The sequence below is a fragment of the Camelina sativa genome, chromosome 15 (assembly GCF_000633955.1).
Source record: "Camelina sativa cultivar DH55 chromosome 15, Cs, whole genome shotgun sequence".
Lineage (NCBI taxonomy): Eukaryota > Viridiplantae > Streptophyta > Magnoliopsida > Brassicales > Brassicaceae > Camelina > Camelina sativa.
In genome coordinates, this window is record NC_025699.1 from 3,504,708 (window position 1) to 3,526,507 (window position 21,800).

Consider the following 21,800-nt stretch of genomic DNA (forward strand, 5'->3'; position numbering starts at 1 on the left):
CGATTGTTACAGTCTTTTAAAAGGGTGGCTGGCAAATGTCATCCGGATTGCGTTAAAGCAAATAATGAGATAGAAGATTACGGTAAATTATCAAATCTTTGAATCTTAAGAGTAAATTTACTTTCTTTGCATTGTTAAAAGAAACTGTGATTGATTCTAACTGATACTTACTCTCGTTTTATTATAACATGTTCAATCTAATCATCTTTAAAGAATTGACGACAAGATTTTAAAATTTTGATTTCAGCTAGAGAGAGTTTGTGATTGGAATGTGCTGAGGAACACTCATTTTGGGCTCTAATAAGCCAAGCGGAGTGATTTCGCCAGCATGGGTACTGTTCTCAATGGTTTGCCTGTACCTTGGGATAAAACTGTAAGTTCACTATCCTCACTCCTGCTTGAGTGAATAAACCATAGGTTCGGGCTTTAAGGAAGAATTGTTTGGTTTTTTTTTTCATCCCCTTAAGGAATTTAGAGGGACAGTTAAGTATGTCGGTTCTTTTTCTTAGATATCTCTTCAACTTGGGGTTGGCTAGATGAGTTATCGAACTGAAATTATCACCATTCTCGATTTGGTTATGTATTTCATTTTGGGGGTACATGTGTGTATCTGTGCCTGAGCGGTCATGGTTATTGCAGTACCTTGGGGAGGGGCTGGCACGTATAGATGAGAGCTGGGCTGCTGCACGATTTGACTCTTTTCCACATGTTGTGCATATCTTGACTTCGAATGACCGTGAAGGTGACATTCATATATTAAAGGAACAAAGTGATGTTGTGGATGAAGTTGTCCAAGCTTATCATGGTGGTTTGGTTTCAACAAGGCCATTCAAAAACTACTCCCAGGTTAACTCTTCCTACTTATTGGATATTGCTTTCGTTTTCTTCAGAAGCAGCAACCTCTGTTACCGCTTATTGTAGCACGTTTGATGTACCAAAGATGCAAATTTAATATCCATACTAAACTATGGCGGCTTCTACGATTTCTACATGTAGAATTTTCTTTTGGAAGAATACTTCGGCAGTAATTTATCTAGTAAAAATTTCATTTGTGAAAAACCTTGTTTTTGATTATCTCTCTTCTTTTGCTCTGCTTTCAGTGTTTTCCTCATCAGATCTTGCGATTATTCAGTGAGTCCACTGAAAAAATTGGCGACTTGAAGCACGATTTAGCAGAAGCAAAGCAGAGCTTGGGTGCACGCAATAAACAATTACACCAGTTGTGGTATCGTTCTGTTACATTGCGGCACATAATCTCACTTTTGGACCAAATCGAGGGCATTGCTAAGGTTGGTCGGATTAGCTGTAACATTTCGAAGTTGATTTTGTGTGGAATTGGATAGTGCTTGCTATGTATCTGCGCTGCTCTGAAGTTTTATACTTCATTTATGATTTATATGTTTCTGATGATACGTTCCCAATATTTGTACTTACTTGTTCTTTTCACTTTGGTTTACTTAAAAGAAACTGCTTTTCTGATGAAAATGTTGGCCCTGCCTCTTGAAATATGGAACAGGTTCCATCTCGTATTGAGAAGCTCATTGCCGATAAGCAGTTTTACGCTGCTATTCAAGTGTATCTCCAGTCGTCTCTGATGCTTGAGCGTGAGGGGCTTCAAACGGTAATTTACTTATTACTAGTGTTGGCAACTGTTGGAAATGAATTTCATGGTTATATTGTGGGTCTTCCCATTCTTTATTTTTTTTCTTTTCCATTTGATCTCTAGGATTGTTTAGTAATAAATCCATTGAAGGGGATATGGTATCATCAAATCTCTGTTCGGACTTTCGAATTATCGCTGTTCGAGGGATCTACTGTTCATGTGGATGTTGTACTCATAGATATTCTTGTTCGTTCACCTAGGTTGGTGCTCTTCAAGATGTCAGATCTGAGCTAACTAAGTTGCGGGGAGCTCTTTTCTTCAAAATTCTAGATGGTTTGCATGCACACCTATACAATAGAGGTGAATACAGGTAGGTTTCTTCTTAGCTTCTGTAAACGAAAATTTCAGAAGCTGTGCTGCTTTTTATCCTCGATTCCAGTGGCCTGCGTGCTTAACATTGTGCCTCATCATTTCTGTTAGTGCACAATCTTCTGTTCTTGACCATGTTTATGCTGCAGTTCAGTTGCGTCAAGCATATATGAAAGAGATGATGAAGTACCAACAACAACAGCTGTTGCAGCTAGTCGAATGAGCTCACAACCACTGTCTCGTAGAACACGGACACTGAAAGGTGATACTCAGTTTGGTGTTAAAGGGCTCACAAATGGTTCATATAGAACAGCTTCTAATGATGAAAGTTGTGATTTAGCAACTTTTCCCTTCAATTGATTCTTCATGGGATATTAGGAACCTTTATTCGTGTATAAAGATTATAAAGTTTATTTTGAGTGATCAGTGTTTAACAATTGTCTGTTTAGTTTCGATTCTCCATACTTACGGCTTGATTGTTAATATTGAGATTACCATACTTCATCATTTCCTAATCATTATGTGGAGATTCTTCTTGTAAAATTCCTTCATTAGAATATTTTTCGATAAAAGAAACTACACTGTAAATTGATTATTGCAGAAGCTGCTTTGTTCTGGAAATATGAAATATACGTTGCTTATTTTGGTATTTCCATGACCCCAAAGTCTTTAATCGCCAGTTCGCCATGCATGTGTTTGTTCGCCAGTTCGCTAATGTTTGTAACTTTTATCACATTGTGTTTTTTAGTTCATCATTTGATGGACATGATGAAGAGGACTCCGTAGAACATGATGAAGCCACCACGGATAGTGTCAGGAATGGCACTGATAGTAAATTGCTTGCTTACCACCTTCCGCCTTGGCTTTCTGATTCCACTCCGGACGAGTTTATAGTATGTGTTTGTGAAGCAGTCATAAAGCATATTTTCTCTCCATTTTTTTCAGTCTCATGACATTGCTTTTCTTTTGTTTCAGGAAGCAGTAAGAACTAAGAAAGAGTGATGATCCACTGCATGTGAAGTATCTACAGACCCTTGTTCAGTGTCTCTGCATGCTTGGCAAAGTTGCAGCTGCTGGTGCTATCATATGGTTGGCTTTCTAAAAAATTTCATAGTTTTCTGTAAATGGTTATAGAAATGCTACTGTTCCTGTTTTACCGCTAGATATAGTTAATAGAAAATTCACTTCTTTAATGCCTCTTAGTTTTAGATCGCTAGTAGATGGCCTCATTTCGTTAGTTAACTTGTCACCCCAGTCATCACTAGATACTATCTTTATCAGATGTATATGTGTAATATTTGGGACCAGTGAACCTTTATCATTCTTGAATTTAAAGATGAATGGATCCAGCTCTTCATTCAAGTTACTTCATGGCAGATTGTACATTCCGTCTTAGAAATTGTGAACTTTTCTGAGTTATGTTTCTGTGTACTTTTGCAGCCAAAAACTTCGACCCACAATTCATCAGATCATAATATCCAAGATTAAAGCCCATGTGGAGACTACGAATTTGTCAAAGTCCGCCTGTAGTCAGGGTGATCCGAGTGCAGCTGCCGGATTGCATTTTATCAAAGGACAGTCAGAGGCCTACAGGTTAGCAAAAGAGAAACCTCAAAATGGGATATCAAATTCAGGAACTCACCTGGCTGTGAGCCCTGTTTCGCCTCTTATGGCTCCTGGAGGCAAAGCGCAGGCTGCAGCAAAAGAACTTCTTGACTCGATTTTAGATACTATTGTCAAGATATTTGGTGAGAAATTCAACTCTCAAACTCATCTCAATAAACAATTTTCCATAGTCAAGAAAGCTCAAAATTTATGTTACTGTTGCTTTTATAGAAAATCATGTTGTTATTGGAGAGCTTTTGGAGTTGAAGGCTTCGCAACATGACATTAACACACCAAAGTCATTGCCTACTGATGTGAATTGGAACACCGAGTCTGAAGCATCCCAAGCTACTGGAGGCTATACTATCAGTTTTCCCTTGACAATCTTACAGGTCCGCTTATCATATTCGAAATTACTATTTTGCCGTGAAGCTAAATGTTTATGAAACTACGTTGAACTATTGGGTTATACTTAAGCTTGTTAAAACTCTATGTGTTGATGATGAAGAGTGAATGCCAACAACTCATATGTGAGATTCTACGAGCAACTCCAGAAGCTGCAAAAACTGCTAAGCTTGCAAAGAAGGCTCTAAAGAAAGACAAAAGGCAAGTGACCCACTAGCATTGGTAGTTGATACATTTACCCAGATGGTTTTCTCATTATCATGTAGACGTTTAAGATTTTGTTCTGAAAGGCTTGGTTTCCAAGAACAAGCTTGTTTGTGTTGGGCTGTGAATCTCCTGGTGTGGTCATTCGATAATGTAGGGAGGATGTTAGAGTTGAGAATTCTTCCGATGATCGGATGAAAAGGTTTTTACGAAAAATAAGTCTGAAGATTTGTCATTTAGGTTTCTTCTCAGCGCACTATATAGTTGAGCCTTGAAGAGTATAACACAGATTTGAAATTTGTGGTTGCTGGATCTTTAGTCTGTCTGAGGATGTTGAAATTTAGATATCCTTATAAATGTCAATATAGGAAATAGTTCACACGTTGTTTAACATACAAAACATGTCGCATTCTCTGCCCGCATCATAGTGCTTTGCAAGGGTATTTGTAATATATGCATGTGAAGCTCTGCAGTTTAGTTACTAGTATTTATGCTTGTTTGATTATGTTGGTCTGCAGGGATGCACCTGAAGATGGCTAACATTTACCTTTCGGTTTACAGATGCAACTGTATCGATTTCTAATCAGGGTAATAATCAATCATCCTGACTTTCTTTAGCTAGAACACCTTTGGTGGACTTAATGACGTTATCTGCTGATGGCAGGAGCTGATCTNAAAAACTGCTAAGCTTGCAAAGAAGGCTCTAAAGAAAGACAAAAGGCAAGTGACCCACTAGCATTGGTAGTTGATACATTTACCCAGATGGTTTTCTCATTATCATGTAGACGTTTAAGATTTTGTTCTGAAAGGCTTGGTTTCCAAGAACAAGCTTGTTTATGTTGGGCTGTGAATCTCCGGGTGTGGTCATTCGATAATGTAGGGAGGATGTTAGAGTTGAGAATTCTTCCGATGATCGGATGAAAAGGTTTTTACGAAAAATAAGTCTGAAGATTTGTCATTTAGGTTTCTTCTCAGCGCACTATATAGTTGAGCCTTGAAGAGTATAACACAGATTTGAAATTTGTGGTTGCTGGATCTTTAGTCTGTCTGAGGATGTTGAAATTTAGATATCCTTATAAATGTCAATATAGGAAATAGTTCACACGTTGTTTAACATACAAAACATGTCGCATTCTCTGCCCGCATCATAGTGCTTTGCAAGGGTATTTGTAATATATGCATGTGAAGCTCTGCAGTTTAGTTACTAGTATTTATGCTTGTTTGATTATGTTGGTCTGCAGGGATGCACCTGAAGATGGCTAACATTTACCTTTCGGTTTACAGATGCAACTGTATCGATTTCTAATCAGGGTAATAATCAATCATCCTGACTTTCTTTAGCTAGAACACCTTTGGTGGACTTAATGACGTTATCTGCTGATGGCAGGAGCTGATCTCATTCGTCAAGGTTGGGGAAAGAGGGCTCCAAATGCATCACTGGAAGGTTACGGATCTGCAGCTGTTTTGCCTGAACAAGGATTATATATAGCTGCATCTATTTACCGGCCTGTCCTTCAGGTTTAGATTCTGGTTGATCTAACCATTCTCATTCAATGTCAAAATTCTAGTAGACTAATGATCTATGTGGCTTGCAGTTTACAGGTAAAATGACCTCAATGTTGCCCAAAAAGCATTCCCAGCTTGTGTAAGTTCAAAATTTCCACTTGTCTTTGAAGGCTGTCATCCTGGCACAGCTAAACACCTTGCTCACTGTCCAAAATGAATGTTAAATTATTGTTTTCTCAAGTTGTGAGACATCGCCAGTATTTTCACCATAATTTCAATACTTGATGCAGGAATGATGGATTGCTTACATTCACTGAGAACTTTGTGAAGGACCACCTGTTACCTGAAAATGTTTGTGGACTACAGGAGAGGCGTACAACAAGCTATATCAAGTAACCCCCATAAACTATAAGAGATTTGATTATAGAGTTTTTTTGTTGCTATTTTAGGGTAATTATTTTCTAAAGTATACTCAGAATTGCATCTTGAAAGGTGAGCTGTTAGTTAGGGCCCTAAAGACTTGGAGATTTGACATCACAAGGTGGTCACTGAAGCATTTGCTCGTAAAACTAACTGAATTGGTCTACCAATATGGCATCTTTATGTAAAGTTAAAGCATCTTTGAGATTTGTTGCAGATATCTTCAAAGATTCCTACTTCCTAGGCATGAAATATACTATAGAAATATTTATATTTCACTAATTTATAAAACAAAGTACAAGTAATGTCGGTGTGTAATTCTGCATAAAGTCAAGGTTAAAAACCCATGGTTCTCAAAATTATTTTGCAGGCGCTGCCGCATTTCGTCCCCGTGCACATACAAGTACTACTTACACCCCAACCGTAGAAAAAGGCCGACCTATCTTACAAGGTCTTTTGGCAATAGATCTCCTTGCAAAAGAGGCAAGTCGTCTATGCATTTAAAACTGCAAGCTACTTTTTATATTTTTGACCTTTCGAAAATAATGGATCAGTGTAGTGGTCACTTCCAATTCATCATTTAATACATTTTTGTGTTTCCAAGTTTCAAGATATATCTGTTCTGATGAAAGTACTTGCTCTTCAAATTTATAGGTTCTTGGCTGGGCTCAAGCCATGCCTAAATTTGCTACTGACCTTGTGAAGTATGTTCAGACATTTCTTGAGAGGACATTTGAAAGATGTCGAACATCATACATAGAGGTATGGATCTTCCTCCTTTCTTCTTCCTCCTTTCTTATTCGTTGTCCTCTTCATTTGACTCTTCTAATCTGTTTGGCATCTGGTTTAGGGGTTTGCGTGATATAGCCCGAAATCTTACACTAAAAAGTAGTTTTGCTAGCGTAATGTGATTTTAAAAATTTAACTGGAGGTGGATAAATTAGATGATATGACTGTGGTTTTATAGTCTACAATGATTAAGGTGTTGCTTAAGATGAATAGAAAAGGTGAACATCGTGAAACCAGCTAGTGTTCAGTTTGGGCTATGTGAAAACTGAGTAGCTATGCTGCTTTAGGCTTTTGACATCGTCTTGTATAGCCTACGGTGCTGGTGTAAGTTATTTTACCAGCGTGTGAGAATGTAGCAGAACTTGGCATTAAGTGCTTAGACACAATAATCCTGAGAATTATGATTCAAACAGAGATGTGGAAGAATATGAAGTTAGCCAGTTTTCAATGCACCTTTTCCCCATCTTTGATTAAAAGTTGCATTTTCTTACACTATTTCTGACCATAGGTTTCATTGTTAAAATTTCAGGCTGTTCTAGAGAAGCTCAGTTACATGCTCATTGGGAGGCATGATATTGAGAAACTGATACGGCGAGTGCTTATTTGCCATCTCCGCTTGGTCATGCTGGTTCTCACTCTGAGGCTGTTTCGACTGACGTAGAACTCTGAGGCTATTTTTGAGCTTGCGACCTATCAAGCAGGTAAAGATATTTGCTGTCTGAAACTTATTCTAGTAAAAAAAAGTCATTCGGTGAACTGACTGGTTTCTTACAAACTAATGTTCTAACAAATAGGGAGGTAATTTTGTAATTTAAAGAGAAATATTGAAGTTCCAATTATTTGGATTGGATTGTGAGTACTTCTTGGTACGAAATTGAAGTTATGTTGATCCTTTCCAAGATTAGCGCATGCTGCAAAGCCTTGTATAGATTGGTGGAAAAAGTAGAACTATGTTGGATTCAGTAGTTTTCACTTCTCTGGATTGTAGTATTAAGACTACAAAATATCAAAATTACATCAAGAGATTAAAAGAATCCCTGAAATTATTGAGATTCCCAAAGATTTGACCAAATATTCCAATTTTTCACAGAGAGTTTCCATCAAACCGAATTTAAACCTTCCAGTCCCCTTCCTGTACAGTTGCAAGACCACTCGCTAGCTCTCCTTTTGATTTAAAGAAGCAAATACACCCTACGAATATACATTGTGATTATAACAACAAGCAAGAGCTCATTCAACAAAAGTGAAATCGCAGAATCACAAAAACATAAGAGGCTCGAGACGATATCAGATCTGGAGAGACTTAGAATCCCCCTCGCATCTTCTCCCTAAGTGAGGGTTCCTTGTACGATTTGATTATATCAGCAGCTTTCCTTGAAGGTCTTCCAACTGTTGTTTTTCTCATCTCCTCTGATTCATCGCCTGCTGGTTTGTTCTTTGACTCTCCCTTAACCTCCATTGAAACTGTACACGGCATCGGACTAAGATTCATCAACAATGTCATCATGCAAAGGCGGATCTGCGGTTTCTTTGATGGGTCTTTGAGGTTTAACGTTTGCAGATTGTCTTCCTGAAGAGACTCTGTCAAAGTATACCATTAATATATCAGACTCAAGTCTCAAATCTTTAATTAATCAGAATACAGAGATTGTATCTATCACTTCCCAGTTGTCTCTCTCATGTCATGTGATTCGACTGCTTCAGGTTTAGAAGCCGTAGACTGTTCGCTTGCAGAGCATCTGAAATGACGTCCATAAAAAAAAACATGGAAGTACTTTTGGTTTATGAAGAATAAGTTATCAATCAAGAGTGAATAAAGGAAGAATATGCGCTGCTTCTACAAACCCGGCATTTGCAGTAATCTCTTGATCGTCATGTAAACCATTCAAGTTTTAAATAACGCCCAGATCTTGGATATTAAACATCGTAGACCTTATAACCAAACACAATTACAATATTATAAATATCCATATATATAATATTCTCCGATTGATATAGATATTTAGAAGATTTATTTCATATTAATTTTTTTATTCTCCTATCATCTCCTTTTGATTTTAAATTTTAAATGTAGTGAATCATCATATAATGCATAAGCTAATGAAAATATTTATTTTCTGCATATATTGTGATTTGAATTTTTTTAAACAAACATATACTCTCTCTGTTTCATAATAAGTGTCATTCTGAGACTTTGCACACAAATTAAGAAAATATATGAAAATATCTCTTATACCCTTAAAATTGAAATTGACTCTTGATATTCTTCAATATATATGAGGTTAAAGTTGGAAATTTATACTTAATTTTACATTGAAAATCTAAAATGACACTTATTTTGAAACAAAAAAATCAGGCTAGAATGACACTCTTTGTGAAACAGAGGGAGTATTACTGAATTAATATAGTAAATTTACCGTATATGGTAAATTATAAAACTTTAAGAAGTTTATAATTTATAACGGATATATCTGAATTTAATAAATATATTGAATTTAATAAAATATACTAATATATAGCTGAAATGATGCTTAGTTTCCGTAATTATTAATAAAAAAATGTTGTATGTTAAAGGTTATCTCGTCTTTGATCATACGGTAAAAGCGCATAGGGAGAGGTGCATGAAAGAGGAGCATGAAAAAGTGAAGAAGGAATTAGGATTAGAATAGTAAATGTGTGTTTAAGATTGGAAGAATCAAAAATAAGAAATGTCTATGATTGTGTTTCCTTTTGTTGGGATATATGTTAATTAATAACATATGGATATCTATATATACATTTTTAGTACATTTTTGTTCTACCCTTTAAGTTTAATTTATTTAAAAACTTATTTACAAAACTGATCCCTACATATTTGCACAAAATAACATTAAGTTAAATATGGAAAATCAAAATCGATCACACTAATTGAATATTCCTAATCGATCACAATAACTACATAAAATCAATTATTTCCTAAATTATCTCTCCTAATTAACTAAAATATTCCTAAACATAATTTTTCATAAAATATCTTTAGGAAATCAGTTTATGTTTTCCTTTTTAACTTAAAATATTTAAATGTTTTTGTGAAAAAGAAAATAATAATCAAAATCGTAATAAGTAAATATTTCTATCTCACCAAAAAAAAAAGCTAAATATTTCTACAAAATCCTAAAATACTGCAAATAGAAACTAACTAAAACACACATAACTATTTAATTAGATATTCCTTATGTAAATATTTAATATTTGGAATTATTTCATCAAATTTTTTTGATACCTCACCAATATTTACTCAATTTGACACACTAACACAATAAATAACCTATGAACTCAATCTACCAAATAACCTCATTTGTATTTTGTTATTAGTTTTTTTTTTTCAATTCATCTATGCTAGAAAATAATAGATTTCTTCACAATTTGCATCACTAATACATACTTCTTATTTTATTTTTGCAGCTCAATTGTAATCATGACAATAAGAGTGGGATTGGTGCATCAAAAGGTATGTCCACCTGATTTTTTTTTTTTTTTTTTAAATTATGCTACAGATTTCTTTACCAGCTAAACCAAAAAAACTATCATTTTGGTCATGAACATCATGGTGATAATAAATTTCTAATCCAAATCTTAAAGTACTGATTAACACTCAAACACCCAAATATTCATAAACCAAAATGACAAAATTTTGGGTTAATGACGTTATACTATATAAATATGTTTACTAAATAAATAATTTAAATTCTTGACATGTTCTATTAAATATTAAAATACATTTAATTTTTTCAAATAAATCTTACTATTTTCAACTGAACTAGCATAAGTTCAAAATAAAATAAAAATTAAAAATACATAAAATATGTTCTATAACAGTTAAAAGTATTAAAAAAAACATAATCTAATATAGGTGAAACATATATAAACTAGTAAGAATAAAGAAGTCAATTCATTTTGTAATGTTTTTATAAAACATATGATATATATTTATGATACTATGAATTATATTTACTATGTTTTGTAATGTTTTTTAATGTTTTGTAATACTATGAATTATATTTATGTTTATTTCATGCGGGAGTTCAAGAATTTATGTTTTCGTCCGGTTCCCTCCCGTTTTCAGTCGAAAATACAAATTTTTCTCATATCCGGAATGTCCCATATTGGGAATACTTTATGTTATGCATCGAAAATTTGAGAACGGGTGTAAGTCATAATGGAACTTGACAAAACGAAAAGAGAGTTACGACCATCCTAAATATCTGTATATGTTTCAAATGGGTTTTCATCGCTGTTAGCGGTTATATATCCAATTTGATAGTTCACAAATTTAATAGAATCTAACCAATCATTTATTGGATTTAGTTTGTTACCAGTCAAACTGTTATGTTGTTCCAAATTTTAAGGTGCTCGTGAAATTATTATTATTTTAAATTGTCAAACATTAATAAACCAAACCAAATATCAAACTAAAAAATCTCAATTAGTATAAGTTTAATTATATATACAAAATTAATTTTATGTGCGGGTCCGAACCTAGTTCTCTTTAAATTTCAAACCAATAAACTCCTAGAGCTTATGTCTAAAGTCTAAAACAAACATGCCTCTATTCAAGGTCAGTTTTTTTCTTTTTTTTTTCCCCGATTTGGTTTTTCAGATAATTTATAAGATGAAGAACCTGGATTTTAGCTAGAGCTTGTTTGGTGTTAGATTGAGTCAGCAATTTTGGTTTTAGATTGTAAGAAGAAGCTCGATGTTTGTAAGAAGAAAACGGAGGAAGCGTATTTAGATGTTGCGGCTGAAGATGAGATTGAACGTCTTCAGAAAGAGCTTGACGAAGAGATTGAACGGGAGTGCAAACTTAAAGACGAGCTTAGATAAGTGAAGTTGTTATTCTAGTCTAATGATTTAGAGTGAGTGACATGGAAAATATAAATCTTTGTTTTATTTATTTGTGTCAATACAGTGGTCGCTGATGAACTCAATGACCTGAATGCTCAGTTGGATTCAATTGCTGAACATAAGAACTCCACAAAGAGAAAAGCGCGGGACAACTTGAGAGATGAGTAAGATCCACAAACCCCCATTGTTGATAATGATTTTGCTTGTTGTGAATGTTTCGTTACATTTTGTTTATCTTCCCATTCTATTTTTTCTGCAGGAAAAAGCTATCTATGTATGCTTCTGTCACGCAAGTTATACCGGACATTGATGATCCTTCAAAGATCTCAGGCTGTATCCTTCATCATCACTCTATTATTCTCTCAACTTTGTCTTAGTCATATATGACTTATTCAGTTGTATACTATGGTGTTTTGAATCCTTGATTTTGGAAAACATTATAGATATGGTAGATCGTGAAAAGAGGGTCATCGAGAAGTTTCAGTTCGAGACAAATGAGATGACGGCCTACGAGACATGTAACAGTATCTGGAGCATCATCAACAAGCTATAGATAGACCTTGACACCAGTTAGTTTGGATGATATCTCTGTCTGATCAGTCTTGGTTCTAGATTACCAACCAAAAAACCTCTCTAGTCTATACCTATAGTTTCGTAGATGTAAACACTTTATGTTTCGTTAACATCACCTTGGTTGCAACCAATTGAAAACATGTATTTAAGTTCATGTTCATCTCCACAATAAAAAACGCTACAATTAAGGTCACCAAAACAATAGCAGACTGTATCATGAATTCTAGATAAATGTACTTCTATGCGCCACTTACTCACTTACATCATCAGTTGCACTAAACATAATGGATTTTCTGGAGAAAGTTGAATAAAAAGAACTATAAAAAATGGAAACTGATCGGCCACGCTCTCAAAAGATGCTCTCTGGCGTAGATCTCGAGGAATGCTCATCTTCTTCCTGGTTTGCTTCCCTTGACCAATCTCAACCTCTCTTCCACCGGTTCTCCACCGCATGAAACTGCTCTCGCCGCCGTCTTTCCAAAGTTACTTCCTTAAACTTTTTTATGGATAATTTCCTCCATCAAAAAGCTGTTCGTGATGGCAAGTGGAGAGACCAACCGGCTAGTCTTTGTCCTCGCTCTCACCGGGAGAGATCTAAAAACCTTCTAGCTAATGCTAAGAATTTTGCTAACGGGTGTCCTTCTACTTTGAGAAATTACCAAGAAACTCTAGCTTTGGCTAAGATTATTCGTCATGTTTTAAATCAGAAAAGTCACAAGAAGTTATCGATAGACTTTATTTGCTCAAGGATTTTAATGCCACCGGCCAAGTATCATGGTCCGATACTTGGTTATCTAGACCTGGTTGTCAGCTGTCCAGACCCAGTGGTTGATTCTCAAGATCTGGTAGTTGGGTGTCAAGATCTAGTGGTCGATTCTCCTGATCTGGTGGTTACTTATCAAGATATGGTGGTTGATTTTCAAAATAGGGTGGTCGGAGTTAATTCTTATGCTGTCTTTTGCAATATTGCACTCAGCCGAGACCCTCTTTCGCTGAGATCTTCCTTCACTCTCCACTGGTTGTATCTTACACCAGTGAGCTCCTTTTTCGGCAACTTCCACTTGCTGCATCTTACAATGGTGGCTTCAGCTTTGTCAGAACAGCTAGACCTAAAATCGAATGCAAATTTCTTGCTGAACCCTTCAACCATCTCATATCGCCGGTCAACACCGAGTACTAAACTGCCTCCCACACCAGTTTCACGATGCTGTCCTCCGTTCTTTTTTGGAGTGAAAATCTGGTACACTAAAATCATGTCTTGGCCCTTTCACGGCCCAATACAAAATAGCTACCGAAAATTCTCCTTGGGTGATCCACCAAAAGTAAAGTCACGCGGTAATGTTCGGTCACCGAGGCAAAAAATTCAAACAAACATAGCCATTTTCCTTCTTAATGAAGTGCTTAAATTGCTAGAGTCCATAATCACTCAAACCAGTATTGTTAGTACGGTGGGGTTTTATTCTCCCTCCGGAACTAATAAATGAGGACAATAACATGGAATTATCAAGGGGCGGGAGCCAAATTGACTCGTCGTCGACTGCGTGAGCTGTGTCGGATATACTCACCAGGTTTTTTATTTCTGTCGGAAACTAAGAATGACAAGTACTATCTGCAAGAAGTGCAAGATGATCTAGGTTTTGATAATCTTCGAACCGTTGAGCCAGAGGGCGCTAGTGGCGGTTTAGCTTTATTGTATTCAAATGATTATCCGGTTAAGTTCTTGTTGTTAGATGACCGGTTAATCGATATTGAAACAATTATTAATGGAAATCGTGTCTTAATGACATTTATTTACGGTGACCCTGTCCCTGCAAATCGTGAATATGTATGGGAAAGATTAATGCGTATTGGAGTTGCAAGATCAGAACCCTGGTTTATTATTGGGGACTTCAATGAAATAATAGGGAACCATGAAAAAAGAGGAGGAAAAAAAAGATCAGAATCCTCATTTCTACCTTTTAGAGCTATGATTGATTCATGTGGTCTAATTGATTTTCCTTACCAAGGAAACCAATTTTCATGGATTGGTCAGCGGTCAAATGGTAAGATTCGGTGTCGCTTAGATAGAGCCATGGGAAACGAAGAGTGGCACAATTTATTTTCCCACACTAATGTGGAGTATATGAAGATGTGGGGTTCAGACCATCGTCCCCTCCTTGCATCTATTCTTACACGTCCAAAAAAGTTTTTGAGAAGGTTTATGTTTGACAAGCGTTGGATAGATAAGCCAGGCCTCAAAGATGCGGTGATAGATGGATGGGGAGGGGACGACAATTTTGTCGACCGATCCATCCTGAAAAAAATTCAAAACTGTAAAAGAGCAATCTCCATTTGGAAGAAAAATAATCAAACAAACTTAGAAAAACTTATTAAGGAACTTCAAGATAAGATTGATGTGGCATATGGAGATGATCAAGCATCGTCGGAGACTCTCCTCAACCTAAAATGGCGACTCTGCGAAGCTTATAGGGAAGAGGAAGCATATTGGCACCAAAAAAGCAGAGAACTGTGGCTTGCAGAAGGAGACCAAAATACAAAATTCTTCCACGCTTCAACAAAACAAAGAAGGGCAAGGAACAAGATCACTGGCATCCTTAATCAACTTGGAGTTTGGGTTGATACAGAAGAAGGAATAGAAAAAGTTGCAGTAGAGTATTTTGACAATCTCTTTTCATCCTCGAATGCGAGTGACCCTACACCGGCCATTAAGGATGTACCAACTTTGGTCACACCTGCTATGAATGAGCATCTCACAAAAGAAATCTCAGAAGAAGAAGTCAAACGAGCTTTGTTCTCCCTGAATCCGGAGAAGGCTCCAGGACCAGATGGGATGACTGCTTTATTCTTCCAAAAATTTTGGGAAACCATAAAAGGCGATCTCACTAAGATGGTGAAGAGCTTCTTTAGCTCAGGAATTTTTGATGGCAAGCTAAATGAGACGAATATTTGTTTAATCCCGAAAGGAGAACGACCTCGTGAAATGTCAAGATTTCGCCCTATTAGCTTGTGTAATGTGAGCTATAAGGTGATCTCAAAAAATTTGAGCTTACGTCTTAAGAAATTTTTGCCGGAACTTATATCCGAGACCCAATCTGCCTTTGTGGCAGGAAGATTAATCACAGATAATATCCTCATTGCTCAAGAAAACTTCCATGCCCTCCGTTCTAATCAGGTTAACCAGAAAAAATTTATGGCAATAAAAACGGACATGAGTAAAGCTTATGATAGGGTGGAATGGAACTTCTTAAGAGCTTTGATGGAAAAAATGGGATTTGATCAAAAATGGGTGGGTTGGATAATGCAATGCATTACTTCCGTCTCCTACCGTATTTTGATCAATGGAGATCCCAAGGGACGAATTAGGCCAACACGTGGGATTCGTCAGGGGGACCCAATCTCTCCATACCTATTTATACTTTGTACTGAGGCCTTAATTGCTCAGATTAGGAACGCAGAAAGAGAAGGAAAGATCCAGGGTTTACGTATTTCAAACGCAAGCCCACGTCTTTCCCACTTACTTTTTGCAGACGAGAGTTTATTCTTCTAGAGAGCTGATCCTCAGCAATGCAAGGAAATTATCGATATAATCCGTTTTAATGGCGAGGCGTCTGGACAAGTAATTAACTTCTCCAAATCTTCCATCATGTTTGGAACCGAGGTCCCGTCCCATATACGTCAAGAGATCAAATCTATTGTTGGGATATCACAAGAAGGAGGCATGGGTACATACGTGGGTCTCCCCGAGAAGATTCATGGATCAAAGGCACAAGTCTTTGCATTCGTGAGGGATAGACTCCATAAGAAGGTAAACTTATGGACTTCGAAATCTCTATCCAAGGGAGGCAAAGAAGTCCTGATCAAATCAGTGGCGCAAGCAATTTCGACATATGTAATGTCGTGTTTTCTCTTACCAAAAGCTATATGCTCAAAATTAACTAGCGCGATAGCCAATTTCTGGTAGAGCAATAAAGCAGATAGTAAAGGACTACATTGGTTATCATGGGAGCAAATGTGTACTCAAACTTCGGAAGGTGGGCTAGGCTTTAGAACACTAGAAGAATTTAATCTTGCCCTTTTGGCAAAGCAACTTTGGAGATTGTTGAGATATCCAGATTCCCTTCTTGGCCGAGTTCTAAAAGGGAGATACTTTCGATATTGTAGTCCATTAGAGGTACAAGTATCGAATCGACCTTCATATGGCTGGAGGAGCATGTTGGCAGCAAAGCATGTTCTTTCGTACGGAATCCGTAAGACCATAAGCTCGGGTTTTAATACGTGCATCTGGACTGATCCATGGATCCCAGATACGCCAGCACGGCCACCCCAAAGTTTATCTAATGAGAGAAATCCCTTGATTTGTGTTAACACCTTGATAGATTTTAANCTATCCCCACTACATGCAGAGTTAGATACCCTTATTTGGGCTATGGAATGCTTATTAGATTTGGACTTGGATAAAGCTATTTTTGCTATGGATTGCTCAGACCTCCTAAGGATGACGTCTAATATCGAGGATTGGCCGACCNTATTTTGGGGATTAAACCGAGCTTGAATGCCTCTAGGGACGGCTATTCTTGGACTCTGACAAAGTCTGGAAATTATACTGTTAAATCTGGATATGAAGCCGCGAGAGCTATCTCTCGCCCTGCTTGCGACCTCCCTTCTCAGGGACCTAGTGTTACGACACTTAAGGCGCAAGCATGGAAGTTAAAAACATCACGGAAGCTTAAGCATTTCGTGTGGCAATGTGTGACTGGGTGCTTGGCAACATGTCAACGCCTGCATTATCGCCATATTGGTAGAGATAAAAGTTGTCCTAGATGTGGAGCGGAGGAGGAGACTATAAACCATATGCTATTTGAATGCCCCCCAGCACGTCAAGTATGGGCTTTATCGACAATCCCTTCCCATCCTATTGTGTTCCCTTCATCTTCCCTATATAGCAACCTCGATTTTCTATATGGGCGTGGTAAAGACTCTGGTGCAACTGATCAAAACTTGAGAGCGTTTCCGTGGATGATGTGGTACATTTGGAAGGCAAGAAATAAGAAAGTGTTTGAAAATATCTTTGAATCCCCGCAAGATACACTGGAGAAAGCTATCCAAGAAGAAGATGTTTGGAGAAGAGCAAATAACAGAGACTTAGCATCAGCGGTTCCAATTCCTCGAGAATCTCTTGTATGCTTTATAGATGGATCTTGGCATACAGAGGTGGATAGGAGTGGGCATGGCTGGATTGCGTCTATCAGTGATAGAATCCTGCACATGGGGCTAAAAGGATCGCGCAGAAGCCTATCCCCACTACATGCAGAGTTAGATACCCTTATTTGGGCTATGGAATGCTTATTAGATTTGGACTTGGATAAAGCTATTTTTGCTATGGATTGCTCAGACCTCCTAAGGATGACGTCTAATATCGAGGATTGGCCGACCATTTCATCAGAATTGAAGAATTTTATTCATTTCAGAGATATATTTGCTAATTTTAGTATTAGATATATTTCCCGAGAGGATAATATCCGTGCCGATAAACTTGCGAAATGTGCAAGAACACGAGGTTTCTGTTTTTCCCATGTAAGCTCGTCAGTACCGAATTGGCTCTCTCTCGAAGAGAGTCATCTCCTTTAACTTAATATATGGAGTTTAATCGTCAAAAAAAAAAAAAAAAAAAAANTGGAAACTGATCATAGCGGTAAGAAAAAGCTATCGATGATGTTATTGGAACGTATGTCTACATTGTAGTTTATCCCTTCACTTGAATTCATTGGTTATGTCAGCTCATCTTTGGTGGTTTTATTAGAGTACCGACACACGGGCATAAGTTACCGGTTTCTTGTCCAGTCATGTAAATGCAGAGTACCAACCGGTTTTGTTGTTTCTACAGGATTTTAGCCAATTAGTACAAGTCTTTTGTTGGCAGGACAATGATATGTTCTTTTTGGCTGTTTTGTAAAAGATTTGACATTGAGGCGACTGTTTCCTTATAAAAACTAGCTTGATCCATGAAAGTGTGGTGTTACTCTTTGTTTTGATTCTTCCTTTATCTCTGAACTTAAATTAAATGCTTCAACTTTGTCCACTGTCCCACAACTGTCCTACTCTCCTAGTCCGAGAGTGGATAACACAAAAAAAAAACTCATACCGTTTTAAGCTTGTGAGAGACCAGCACGTTGTTAAAGATGAGGAGCATCAAACGGCACGCTGTCTAAGTAATAATATCCCACATCGCTTGGTTTAGAAACAATGACTGGGATTGCAGGTGTATAAATAGAGGCGTACCTGGATCGAACAAATTACTTACCTGGACGGGGTCAACTCGTGATCAAGAAGACGAGTGGCCTAGGCTAGTGACCTCCATTGCACATTAAGGAGGGGTGCTTAGCTTAAGGTCTTCCCATGAGGAAGAGCCTACGTCATTATTTGTGGCAGGGGGGTTTGCGTCCGTGCAGCCCCTACCATTATATGTCATAATCTTTATATATACTGAACAATAATAATAAACTAACTTAATATGTCGGTATAATATTAATGTTACGAGAGCTTTATGTTTGTTTTGCTCTAGGTCCGGTGTCCCACATCGGAAAAAGGTTTCAAGTTGATGGGTTAGTTGGAGTATAAAACTAAGAGGCTTACGTAAGTTGAAAAGCATCTTTGCGCTTGGGGCAATGACGCAGCTAATGAGGTCTTAACCGAGGCGCGTCTATTGCTGGTTGAAAACTATTTCCAAACCCCCTCCTGGGTTCCAAGCTTGTCTTGGTCCCTCGAGAATTTCTGGAAGGGCTCCCTTCGGGGTAAAGCCCTACAATTTTCTAGTTCAACTTTGTCACTCAATTTGCAAATTCAAAGTCGTCAAAATTAACACAAATTGAAATTTTGGTTCAATAAACGTCAAAGATCCACAAACCCCGTTGTTGATAATGATTTTGCTTGTTGTGAATGTTTCGTTACATTTTGTTTATCTTCCCATTCTATTTTTTTCTGCAGGAAAAAGCTATCTATGTATGCTTCCGTCACGCAAGTTATACCGGACATTGATGATCCTTCAAAGATCTCAGGCTGTATCCTTCATCATCACTCTATTATTCTCTCAACTTTGTCTTAGTCATATATCTTATTCAGTTGTATACTATGGTGTTTTGAATCCTTGATTTTGGAAAACATTATAGATATGGTAGATTGTGAGAAGAGGGTCATCGAGAAGTTTCAATTCGAGACAAATGAGACGGCCTACAAGACATGTAACAGTATCTGGAGCATCATCCACAAGCAATAGATAGACCTTGACACCAGTTCATGTGGCACCAGTTCGTTTGTATGATATCTCTATTTGATCAGTATTGGTTCTATAGCTTAGCAACCAAAAAAACCTCTCTACCTACACCTACAGTTCCGTAGATGCAAAAGCATGAAGGAGGTTATGAATCTTGATTTCCCATCGGGAGTATCTTAAGCTTTTTTGACTTTGATTGTATGATGTAAAAGAGAACATTTGAGTTTAAGGAAGTCTCAAGTATGGACATGTTTTTACGCTCTCTCAACGAATGAAGAACTAGAAATGTTCAAAGTCAAGGTTAGGGATGTTGTGGTGGGTAAAAAAACCCGACCCGACCCGAACCCAAAAATAACCTGCCCATAGAAAACCCGGATTCAGAAAACCCATTCGGGTTTTTAGTATCATGGGTAAACCCAGAAAAAACCCGACTCTATTAGAACTACCCGTGGGTACCCGACTTTGCTGTACCAAAATTTCAGATCACGTTTTATTATTTCGATTTGCAGACAAATCAATAGCAAAAATATCAAATACAAAACTGCAGGTTACGATACACTAGAATAATTGATTCAAGTTTGATATTGAACCAGATGTTGCAGGTTTCACAAACCAGAAATCCAAACCAAACCAAAATCATGGGTCAATAAAGGGAACTAGATGACCAATAAAGGAAACGATTCACAAACCCAAGTCAAATCTCTCGCTCTCTTTTCTTCCTCTTTCTCCTAAACCAGAATCACCCAGCTCATCATTATCACCAACGCTTACTAAAATCAATCAGTTTCCAAAAAAATGTTGAAATCACTCACGATTTAATTAGAGCTAGAGATATGAAAGCATCGATCTTTGTAAATATATAGATTTGATGTCGGAATCAAGGGAGAAGAAAAGNTAGGGATGTTGTGGTGGGTAAAAAAACCCGACCCGACCCGAACCCAAAAATAACCTGCCCATAGAAAACCCGGATTCAGAAAACCCATTCGGGTTTTTAGTATCATGGGTAAACCCAGAAAAAACCCGACTCTATTAGAACTACCCGTGGGTACCCGACTTTGCTGTACCAAAATTTCAGATCACGTTTTATTATTTCGATTTGCAGACAAATCAATAGCAAAAATATCAAATACAAAACTGCAGGTTACGATACACTAGAATAATTGATTCAAGTTTGATATTGAACCAGATGTTGCAGGTTTCACAAACCAGAAATCCAAACCAAACCAAAATCATGGGTCAATAAAGGGAACTAGATGACCAATAAAGGAAACGATTCACAAACCCAAGTCAAATCTCTCGCTCTCTTTTCTTCCTCTTTCTCCTAAACCAGAATCACCCAGCTCATCATTATCACCAACGCTTACTAAAATCAATCAGTTTCCAAAAAAATGTTGAAATCACTCACGATTTAATTAGAGCTAGAGATATGAAAGCATCGATCTTTGTAAATATATAGATTTGATGTCGGAATCAAGGGAGAAGAAAAGATCTCGTCTCTTCGATGAACTAGGGTAGTGAAGGAACGGTGTCGTATTGTAGGACATGAATTGAGAATAAAAAAACCCAACGGGTACCCATAATCTTAGTAGGGTAAACCCGATAAGACTCCATTATTTCGGGTACCCGCCCGTTATAAACCCACTTTTTTTTTGAGTGAAAAACAGGTCCGAAAACCCTATAATAAATCTGGGTTTCGGGTACCCAATGGGTTTTAACCCACTTTTAACATCCCTAGTCAAGGTCTTTTGGACTATTTGTGTTGTCGGTTTTTGTGATTTTGTGTGGAGGAGATGACATTCATGATATTCACGTTAATGCGTATTAATACTTTGACAATATAAAGTCGACCAACAAAAAGAACTTTATCGACTATGTTTGTTTAGTTTACCAAAAAAAAATAATTATATAGATCGACTACTCTATTTTATATTACAGTAGTATGGTTACTTGTACTCTCTCCCTCTTAATATCCGGAGTTGACATATAAACCAAATTGAACCGAAACTAAACCAGAATGTAGTTGACAAAATAGAGTAGTCGATTTATGTAGTGAAGAGACCTCTGACCCTTATTTAGAGGGGGTTATTGGTTCTATGATTTTAATGGATTTGGAAATCCAGACAAAAATCATGTGTTATTCAATCATTGATTTTAAAATACTTATCAAAATGA

General features: G+C 37.1%; 1 protein-coding gene, 2 long non-coding RNA genes and 1 pseudogene across 3 annotated transcripts; 3 read left to right on the forward strand and 1 right to left on the reverse strand.

Moving 5' to 3' along the window:
* Positions 1–7,753, forward strand: LOC104745041 (annotated as a pseudogene).
* On the reverse strand, positions 7,925–8,831 carry LOC104745043. Its single transcript, XR_760699.1, has 2 exons — positions 8,747–8,831; positions 7,925–8,640 (listed from the first exon to the last, which is right to left on the reverse strand). It is a non-coding gene; the product is annotated as an uncharacterized LOC104745043 (long non-coding RNA).
* On the forward strand, positions 11,484–12,512 carry LOC104745044. The gene is made up of 5 exons (XM_010466203.2): positions 11,484–11,498; positions 11,594–11,760; positions 11,848–11,949; positions 12,045–12,118; positions 12,229–12,512. The coding sequence occupies exons 1-5, from the start codon at positions 11,484–11,486 to the stop codon at positions 12,336–12,338; spliced, it is 468 nt and encodes a 155-aa protein (XP_010464505.1). The 3' UTR covers positions 12,339–12,512.
* LOC104745045 lies at positions 18,660–21,381 on the forward strand. Its single transcript, XR_760700.2, has 4 exons — positions 18,660–19,149; positions 19,343–19,416; positions 19,525–19,928; positions 21,369–21,381. It is a non-coding gene; the product is annotated as an uncharacterized LOC104745045 (long non-coding RNA).

Excerpts from the sequence above, each read along its gene's own strand:
- LOC104745044 (XM_010466203.2), top strand. Across the intron at positions 11,761-11,847 it reads AAACTTAAAGACGAGCTTAG|AGTGGTCGCTGATGAACTCA; the intron begins ATAAGTGAAGTT and ends TTGTGTCAATAC. Across the intron at positions 11,950-12,044 it reads CGGGACAACTTGAGAGATGA|GAAAAAGCTATCTATGTATG; the intron begins GTAAGATCCACA and ends TTTTTTCTGCAG.